Below are 10,465 nucleotides of genomic sequence, written 5' to 3' on the forward strand. Positions count from 1 at the left end.
AGGGTTAAGAGCAGAGATTCGATGAATTTAGAAAATGTGAAAAGTGAGAGAATTGTGAGTACAGCAGTTACTGTGTAATGTCATGATAGTTCTCATTCCTTCTGAGTATGTCTACAACGAAGCTTTAATAACAACTTTATGCTAGGACTGTTGAAGATTCAATGAGGCATTGATGCAAAAATGTGTTTGTCTAAGATAGTGTTCATTAAAGGTCAATTATTACAAGCGTGAAGATCAATATTGGGAAATAGCCATTGTCAACCAGGTAACTGTGAATTCTAATAGACACCTCCCATCCTTCGGCAGCCATAGTTCTCAGATCTCAGATCTCAGATGTCTTTCTTTCTACTATTTCTGAGCCAACTTGCATCACCAGATATAAACAGAGACACGAAATGACGTACGTTTTATATCTTGGCAAAAGATGAACTTGCACTATGTCAAGTTCCATCAGATTTATCCCAGTGATAAGATCCAAGATTGGAAACTTCCCTTGAGAGTGTGAGAGCTCTGATGAGTTAGCAGAAACGGTAGGTGTATTCTTGGTCCATCATGCTGACCATCTCGTAATGTTGTTTTATTAAATTTCTGAACTTAATCCTGGTTTTATTTGGATACTTATCCTGGCATAAAAGCAATGCCCAAAATTTTGTGTGTTTATTTTATTCAGGACACTGTTCTTAGATATTCACGTGTATTGAATTAGAATCCTCCTATTAAATGTGAACGTGTGCTATTTGGTATCTTCACCGTGCAGTGAACAAGATGAAGCCAAGAGAGGCATGGCTCCCTAAGTCATCAGCTAAGAAGAGGTAGGGCCAGAATCACTGCACTGCCCTGGCTGCAGATCCATACATTTGGTCAGCCCTCTGTCAGGTGCTCCCCAGAGGGTTGGCACGCCAAGGAGAGAGTTCCTGTGAGTCTCATTTGGTCTTGTAACTCCAATTAGTATCATAACGCCAAAACCTGGTTGATTGAAAGAATAAGAAGAATGCATTTATTGGGAAGACATCATGTAGGGCATAGAGGGTGTTGCTTGCTTTAGCAGCACTAGCTGATGATATAAGTTCAAGCAGTTATTCCTTTTATCCAGGAGAAAGTAAACGACCCTATTGTGGTGGCCATAATGACACTTTCAAAGTCTCTGATAATTCCCACTCCCTTCATTCCTGCAGACAGAGGAGCAGCATGAGGAGGGAGAACCAGAGCAGCGTGTCCGGCTTCCTCCTCCTGGGGCTCCCCATCCGGCCAGAGCAGCAGGGCGTGTTCTTCGCCCTGTTCCTGGGCATGTACCTGACCACGGTGCTGGGGAACCTGCTCATCATCCTGCTCATCAGGCTGGACTCTCACCTCCACACGCCCATGTACTTCTTCCTCAGCCACTTGGCCTTCACTGATGTCTCCTTTGCATCTGTCACTGTCCCAAAGATGTTAAGGGACATGCACTTTAAGGACAAATTCATCTCCTATGCGGGGTGCATTTTACAGATGTATTTTTTCATAGTTTTTGGCTGCCTTGATAATCTCCTTCTTGCAGTGATGGCATATGACAGGTACGTGGCCATCTGTCACCCTCTACACTATACCACCATCATGAGGGATGGGCTGTGTGTGCTGCTGGTGGCTGGCTCCTGGCTTGTCTCCTGTGGCACTGCCCTCTTAGACACCCTCCTCCTGGCCCAACTGTCCTTCTGTGCTGACAATATCATTCCCCACTTCTTCTGTGACCTTCCCCTCCTACTCAAGTTGTCCTGTTCAAATACCTCTGTCAATGACCTAGTCATATTTACCGCAGTGGCTGTGCTTGGCATTATTCCATTGAGTGGTATATTGGTCTCTTATGGCCGTATTGGAGCCTCTATCCTGAGAGTTCCCTCTACCACAGGGCTCCGCAAAGCCTTGTCCACATGTGGCTCCCACCTCTCTGTGGTGTCTCTCTTCTATGGAACAATTATAGCACTGTACTATTCCTCTTCATTAAGTGATTCCAATGACAAATCTATGACTGCCTCTGTGATGTATACAGCAGTGACCCCCATGTTAAACCCCTTTATTTACAGCCTACGGAACAGAGACATAAAATTGGCTCTGGGGATTCTTTTCAGAAACAACATCCTAATCACCAAGTGAGAATCACCTAACCGTGTTCTTATTTCACCCACGGGCTTTGTCATATGGATCTTCTCAAAAACTTGCATGTCTATCACCTATGTCGCCAGCACCCTCCCAAGTGTTCTTCATGGGCAGTTACGTTATTGGATCTACTCCCTTCCACATTAGTCATATCCGTTGTCCATTTATTTTTCAATCATTCTAAATATGGCATTGCCCACAACACATGTTTATCTTGTAGTCTTCAAAGCACCAAACTAGTTATCAGTCAAGTGTATGATTCACAATTCTAAATGGGTTGCATTTTGCTTTATCTTCCTGGAGAGCGAGGAGACTTGCTAAGATACAGAACACACTAATCACCTCTCAAAAGGAAAAAGACACCAGCATTTTACATTCTCTTTTTAAAGATAAAAGTGGTTTTGCTTTAAGACATGATTACAGATCCAAAATGTGATGGTATTTTGGATTAAGTTGGACTTTCTCACACCTGATTTTCTGACCCCAGGTGGTAACTGGTCAGAATTCTCGATGCTTTAGTATGTTTCACTTTGTCTTTAATGAAATAAAGATTTGTACCTTTCAACAGAGCCAGTTTAAGTTTTGTTGAATGTTTATTATTATTATTATTATTTATGCCTAAGCACCCAGTCTTCCTAGATGGTCTCCAAATCAAGTACTAACAAGGCTCGACCCTGCTTAACTTCCGATATCAGATATTGGGCTTGTTCAGGGTGGCATGGCCGTAGATCAAGGACCGTGGCTCCACTAGGGCGTGAACCCAGGACCTTCTGCGTGTAAAGCAGATATATAACCACCACACTATGGAACCACGTCCGTGGAATTTGTTTTGATAGGTAAAAAAAAACCCCCTCCTCAACAATAGGTGATATAGCTTTCAATAATAACTCACAGTTTCTACCCATTAATGTAAATGAGGTATAAATCAGCTCCTTATTTATTCTTTCTTACTATTGTTTTCCAAACCTTCAAATATTCAGTAAAGTTTCCAATGTTTATTTAATAAAGTCCAGAATGCTTACCTTCTTAATGTAGTAGCTAGTTAAAGTGTTTTTGAGAGCTTCCTAAAACCTAAATAAACTTTAATTTGATTGGACCTGTGACAAGAACTTAACAAGGCAGCACAGAGTAGTCAATCCAATGATCGAATTGCCCCATTCTAGGAAGACTCTACTTTTTGCCTCTGAGTTGAATTTTTGTGGTGAATACAACCTATATCGGCCTAATTTTAGTCTGGAGAAAGGAGTGTTGTCTTGTTCCCACACTGAGCGCTCCCACTTCTCATAGGGAGAAGCTGAGTGCATGCCGTCACAACTCACACACAGGAAAACACTTAGTGCCTGAATATTATGTGCCAGGCGATTTTTAAGTTCTGGGAATAAAAAATGGGAAAGATAACATCGAAACGAAGACAGGACTGAGGACAGGTGAGGGAGCATGGGGATATCTGGGGAAAAGCACTCCAAGCATGAAGATCGGCAACTAGCAATACCCTGAGGTGAGACGTCCCCTGGCTTATTAAGGGGGACTCTGCACAGGGCCAAGAGGGGGAGGAATGGAAGGCAGTACATTTACAGATATCAGGGGACAAATTTGGTGGAGAAGTTACGGTCATTGTAGATGCATTAGCCAATGTTCTCCAGAGAAATAGAATCAATAAGCTGTGAGAGTGTGTGTGTGTGTCTCTGTGTGTGTGTGTGTGTCCACGAGTGTGTAGAAAGAGAGATGTATATTAAGGAACTGGCTCATACAATTGTGCAACTGTGGAGGTTCGTAAGTCCCAAATCTGCAGGCTAGGCTGGCAGACAAAAACCCGAGGAAAAGTTGCAGTTTGAAGTGAAGGCTGTCTGCTGACGGAGCTGTCTCTTTTTTCGGGGAGGTCAGAATTCTTCTTAAGGACTTCAACTGCCTAGATGAGTCCCACCTACATTATGGAGGGCAATCTGCTTTACTCAGAGCCTGTTGATGTCACTGTTAATCTCATTCAAAAATATACCATTATAGAAACATCTAGAATAGTGTTTGACAAAATATCTAGGTACAGTAGCTAGGCAATCTGACAATATGGAATATTCAATATGGAATAACAGGATCATACTTTTTTTTTTTCCATTAAAGACACCCATGTTTTAAAAAATAAATGTATTGGGGTTACACCGGTTCATCACATTATATAAATTTCGGGGTTATAGCTATAAGGAGACATGCGTATTCTCTACTGTGTGCTTACCACCTGAAGTCGAGTCTCTTTCCATCACCATGTATTTGACCCCCTGTACCCTATTTGTCCTCCCCCAACCCTTTCCCTTCTAGTAACCGCCATTCTGTTGTCTGTATCTATGAGTCTGTGTGTTATTTTGTTTGTTCCTGTGTTGTTTTGTTTTAGAAGCCTCATGTGAGTGAAATCATACAGGTCTTTTCTTTCCACCTGACTTATTTCATTTAGCATAATACTCTCAAGATCTATTCCTGTTTAGCACAAATGGCAATATTTTATCTCTAGATTTTTTGAAGTATAAAACTTTACATATTTAAAGTATACAACTGGAATAGTTTTGACATATGTAAACCCACAACACTATCACTAAATGCTGTCGAGATTATGAAGTTTCCTCGTGCCCACCCTTCTGCTCTTTCTTTGCTCCTTCCATCTGTCCCCAGGAGAATCACTGATCCTTTTTCTGTCACATAGATTAGGTTGCATCTTCTCGAAGTTTATCTAAATGGAATCATACAGTGTATATACTTTTATTGCTGTCTTCTCGCACTCTGAATGAGCATTTCGTGGCTCACCCATGTTAGAATATGCATCAATACAAATTTCATTCTTTTTATTCATTTGTTTTTTTTTTTATTGCTGAGTATTATTCCATTGCATACACATACACAGCTTTCTTTCCCCATTCACCTGTTCATGGACAGGTGGTATTCTCCCTAGCTCCAAGTCTGATTTTTACTATTCCCCGGAATGTTTGCCATTTTCCTACAATTTATTTTGCATTAATGTTTTTTCTGCACCTCTTACTTGAATGTGTATTCCCCAAGAGGGGTTTCTGTTTCTGTTACTCACTGCTATATTTCTGAAGTATATATCACTATCTTATTTTTGTGAGAGACTTAATAATGATTTAAGTCAATTTTCGAACAAAAGAATTAATTAAAAAATAAGCAAGCACCTCATGTGAGCCATGATTGATCCCTGCTGATACCGTCAATGACAATAAACCTTAACATGCGTTAAGCTTTACTTATGTGCTTATTTAACCATCCTTCAAACCCACAGAACGAGAACTGTTATTATTTCCACATTGAAGAATCTGAGTCTTTGAGATTTTTGGCAAAATACTCAGATATGCTCTTAGTAAGCAGCGAGCTCATAATCATTTTCCCCAGAGCATACGGTTTCAATCCACCTACTCCTCAGCAAGGCAGGGACCCTATGCTTCAGAATCTCACGGGAGCATGGGGAGACCCGTGGATTAGTAAGGGTGTAATGGAAGTCTGAATCAGGTCTGGTAGGTGCTGTGGGAGCCTGCAGCAGCTGCTGGAGCCTGTACATTGCCTGGGCCATACTCAGCTGAACACTGAAGCTCAATTTGTGATGCGAGGCTGCCGGTGACTGGGAATCTCCTGCTTCCGATCCGGAGACCTGACCTGAAGCCCGACATATCACCAACATCATGGACACCTTCTCCTGTGACTCCAGTTGCAGCTCAGGCCCTCTGGACCCTAAACGTGCTCCTTCCCAAGGGCCCAGGAGAAAGTAGGGTAATTAGCCCGAGCTGACTGCTGCTCCACTCAGGGATTTGGGGCTGTTTTTCTCTCGGGGTTCTTTCTGATGAGTAAAAAGAGGTTGTCTGCCCATCGTTTTGAATCTTGTGTACAGATATGAAATCCTGTAAAAGTCCTCAGTCCACTGATGTTTGCTTTCCTTCCTTTAATCCTGGGTCTTCTGCACAGAAAGTGAAGATTCAGGTAACATCATGAAGCAGAAGGTATCTGAACTCACAGTACTGGTAGAGATCGGCTGGGGCCCAGAAATGTTCATAGTCGTGTGTGTGCACATGTGTACATGTGTGTGTTTGCATGCGCGCACTCCGCTGATTCACACACTGAGTTCAGTGATTTGAATAATTGGGTGCCTGGAAGCCCACTATTTCTGACACTCTTCTTCAACATTATTGACATAGTTTAGAAACTAAATGCTCGCTCCTGGCGTCCCATATGCCTTCACTCGTTTCTTTGTCTTTTTCACACTAGATAGCTTTTGTCTTGGGTTTAGCTTGGGTGCCCAGCAGCCTCCATGTCAAATGGAGAGAAACAGTGATAACCACTGTAGATCTTGTCTGTTAGGTGCTTAAATACTAGGACGTTGTGAGCATTTAGTAAACTGTAGCATCGCGGAGACGAGGAACCTGACTTTCCATTTCCTGACTGCTTAGGAGACAATATCTGGTACAAAGGCAGTAAAATTAGGCCTATGCAAACCTCCAGGTCACGGCTTCTCCCCTTCTCTATACTGAGCATTTTCCCAGCCACCTCTTTCACACGTGCTGCTGACTGAATGAAGGCGCCGTTTCTGTATTGTTTCCTTCCCCTCAAGTTGCAGCTCCGCAGTGTTATTAGGGATCGTCTCTCCTGGGTCTCCTCCTGGAGATGTCTGAGTTCCCGGGTTACCTACTGAGATGACCTACCCGGTCAGATACTTACACAACAATGTGAATGTCGAGTTCCTCTCCTAAGCATATGAGTATTTGAACATTTAACTTTACCCTTCTATCATCCATGGAAAGAAATAGGTAGATTCTCTCTCTCTCTTGTGAAAATTATCTGAAAATCTACCTTTGATATTAGGTTCCACCATATAATATCTATGTGAAGTCCCATAAGTAATTTCACTGCTTCTCTTAGTAAATGAAAGAAAAAAAATCACTATTTTTCCTACTTCCCAGACCCAAATTAAACATCGAAGAATTGAATGAACTTGAAGGTTTATGAAAGCCATTTGCAAACTAAAGGCCTATAGGACTGTGAGTGCTGACTGCTATGTAAGCAAGGAGATGCTTTCAAATCCTGAAATAATATTTCTTAAGGTGCTGGCTCTGTTGTCGAGTTAAAGAGAGGGAGAAACAGTAGGGTCATAAGAGCAGAGATTCGATGAATTTAGAAAATGTGAAAAAGTGAGAGAATTGTGAATACAGCAGTTACTGTGTAACGTCATGATAGTTCTCATTCCTTCTGAGTATGTCTACAACGAAGCTTTAATAATAGCTTTATGCTAGGACTGTTGAAGATTCAATGAGGCATTGATGCAAAAATGTGTTTGTCTAACATAGTGTTCATTAAAGGTCAGTTACTATAAGCGTGAAGATCAATATTGGGAAATAGCCATTGTCAACCAGGTAACTGTGAATTCTAATAGACACCTCCCATCCTTCGGCATCCGTAGATCTCAGATCTCAGGTCTCAGGTGTCTTTCTTTCTACTATTTCTGAGCCAACTTGCATCACCAGATATAAACAGAGACACGAAATGACGTACGTTTTATATCTTGGCAAAAGATGAACTTGCACTATGTCAAGGTCCATCAGATTTATTCCAGTAATAAGATCTGAGCTTGGAAACTTCCCTTGAGAGTGTGAGAGCTCTGATGAGTTAGCAGAAACTGTAGGTCAAATTCTTTGTCCATCATGCTGACCATCTCGTAATGTTGTTTTATTAAATTTCTGAACTTGATCCTGGTTTTATTTGGATACTTACCCTGGCATAAAAGCAATGCCCAAAATTTTGTGTGTTTATTTTATTCAGGACACTGTTCTTAGATATTCACGTGTATTGAATTAGAATCCTCCTATTAAATGTGAACGTGTGCTATTTGGTATCTTCACCCTACAGTGAACAAGATGAAGCCAAGAGAGGCGTGGCTCCCTAAGTCATCAACTAAGAAGAGGTAGGGCCAGAATCACAGCACTGCCCTGGCTGCAGATCCATACATTTGGTCAGCCCTCTGTCAGGTGCTCCCCAGAGGGTTGGCACGCCAAGGAGAGAGTTCCTGTGAGTCCCATTTGGTCTTGAACTCCAATTAGTATCATAGGCCAAAACCTGGTTGATTGAAAGAACAAGAAGAATGCATTTATTGGGAAGACATCGTGTAGGGCATTGAGGGCGTTGCTTGCTTTAGCAGCACTAGCTGATGATATAAGTTCAAGCAGTTATTCTTTTTATCCAGGAGAAAGTAAACGACCCTATTGTGGTGGCCATAATGACACTTTCAAAGTCTCTGATAATTCCCACTCCCTTCATTCCTGCAGACAGAGGAGCAGCATGAGGAGGGAGAACCAGAGCAGCGTGTCCGGCTTCCTCCTCCTGGGGCTCCCCATCCGGTCGGAGCAGCAGGGCGTGTTCTTCGCCCTGTTCCTGGGCATGTACCTGACCACGGTGCTGGGGAACCTGCTCATCATCCTGCTCATCAGGCTGGACTCTCGCCTCCACACGCCCATGTACTTCTTCCTCAGCCACTTGGCCTTCACTGATGTCTCCTTTTCATCTGTCACCGTCCCAAAGATGTTGAGGGACATGCATTCTAAGGACAAATTCATCTCCTATGGAGGGTGCATTTTACAGATGTATTTTTTCATAGTTTTTGGCTGTCTTGATAATCTTCTTCTTGCAGTGATGGCATATGACAGGTACGTGGCCATCTGTCACCCTCTACGCTATACCATCATCATGAGGGAGGGGCTGTGTGTACTGCTGGTGGCTGGCTCCTGGCTTGTCTCCTGTGGCACTGCCCTCTTGCACACCCTCCTCCTGGCCCAACTGTCCTTCTGTGCTGACAATATCATTCCCCACTTCTTCTGTGACCTTCCCGTCCTACTCAAGCTGTCTTGCTCAAATACCTCTGTCAATGAGCTGGCCATATTAACTGCAGGGGCTGTGCTTGGCATTATTCCATTGAGTGGTATCATGGCCTCTTATGGCCGTATTGGGGCCTCTATCCTGAGAGTCCCCTCTACCACAGGGCTCCGCAAAGCCTTGTCCACATGTGGCTCCCACCTCTCTGTGGTGTCTCTCTTCTATGGAACAATTCTAGCTCTGTACTATTCATCTTCATTAAGCGATTCCAATGACAAAGCCAGAATAGCCTCTCTGATGTATACAGCAGTGACCCCCATGTTAAACCCCTTTATTTACAGCCTACGGAACAGAGACATAAAATTGGCTCTGGGGATTCTTTTCAGAAACAACATCTTAGTCACCAAGTGAAAATCATCAAACCGTGTTCATATTTCACTCATTTCACCCACGAGCTTTGTCATATATATCTTCTCAAAAAATTGTACGTCTATCACGTATGTTGCCAGCACCCTCCCAAGTGTTCTTCATAGGCTGATACGTTATTGGATTTAATCCCTTCATCTTTAATCATATCTGTTGTCCATTTATTTTTCAATCATTCTAGATATGGCATTTCTGAAACATGCGTTTATCTTGTAGTCTTCAAAGCACCAAACTACTTATCAGTCACATGTGTGATTCACATTTGTAAATAGGTTGAGCCTTTTTTGTCTCTTACCGGAGAGCGAGGAGACTTGCTGAGACACAGAACATACCAACCACCTCTCAGAAGGAAAACGGCACCAGCATTATCCATTCCCTTTTTAAAGATAAAACCGCCTTTGCTTTAAGACATGATTAGATGTATGAAATGTGACGGTGTTTTAGATTAAGCTAGACTTTTTCACACCCGATTTTCCGACCCCCGGTGGTAGCTGTTCAGAATTCTCAATGGGCTATACTATGTTTCATTTCGCCTATAATGAAATGACGATTTGTAGGTTAAAGTGGAGCCAGTTTAAATTTTGTGGAATATATTTTTGATAGGTAAAGAAACCCTCCTTAGCAATAGGTGATATAACTTTTAATTATAATTGAGTTTGTACTCGTTGAAGTAAATATCAATCAGCTCCTTATTTACTCATTCTTACTATTGTTTTCCATAGCTATAAATATTCAGTAAAGTTTTCAATGTTTATTTGAGTAAGGTCCAGAACGCTTACCTTCTTAATGTAGTAGCTACTTGATAAAGTGCTTCTGAGGGCTAAACGAACTTTAGTTTGAATGTATCTGTGACAAGTACTTAACAGGGCGGCACAGAGTAGTCAATCCAATGATCAAATTTCCCCATTCTAAGAAGACTCTACTTTTTGCCTCTGAGTTGGATTATCGTGGTGAATACAACCTATATCGGCCTAATTTTAGTCTGGAAAAAGGAGTGTTGTCGTGTTCCCGCACTGAGCGCTCCCACTTCTCATAGGGAGAAGCTGAGTGC

The 10,465-nt window shown here is 42.2% G+C and overlaps 1 protein-coding gene across 1 annotated transcript; it reads left to right on the forward strand.

Moving 5' to 3' along the window:
* The first annotated feature begins 1,188 nt into the window (after nucleotides 1-1,188).
* LOC120605432 (olfactory receptor 1J4-like) lies at nucleotides 1,189-9,399 on the forward strand. The gene is made up of 2 exons (XM_039866332.1): nucleotides 1,189-1,685; nucleotides 8,457-9,399. The coding sequence occupies exons 1-2, from the start codon at nucleotides 1,189-1,191 to the stop codon at nucleotides 9,397-9,399; spliced, it is 1,440 nt and encodes a 479-aa protein (XP_039722266.1).
* Nucleotides 9,400-10,465: the final 1,066 nt, after the last annotated feature.

Source organism: Pteropus medius, unplaced genomic scaffold (genome assembly GCF_902729225.1).
Source record: "Pteropus medius unplaced genomic scaffold, Ma_sr-lr_union100, whole genome shotgun sequence".
Taxonomy (NCBI): Eukaryota; Metazoa; Chordata; class Mammalia; order Chiroptera; family Pteropodidae; genus Pteropus; species Pteropus medius.

Excerpts from the sequence above, each read along its gene's own strand:
- LOC120605432 (XM_039866332.1), top strand. The coding sequence starts at position 1,189 with ATGAGGAGGGAGAACCAGAGCAGCGTGTCCGGCTTCCTCCTCCTGGGG. Across the intron at positions 1,686-8,456 it reads ACCCTCCTCCTGGCCCAACT|CATGAGGAGGGAGAACCAGA; the intron begins GTCCTTCTGTGC and ends ACAGAGGAGCAG.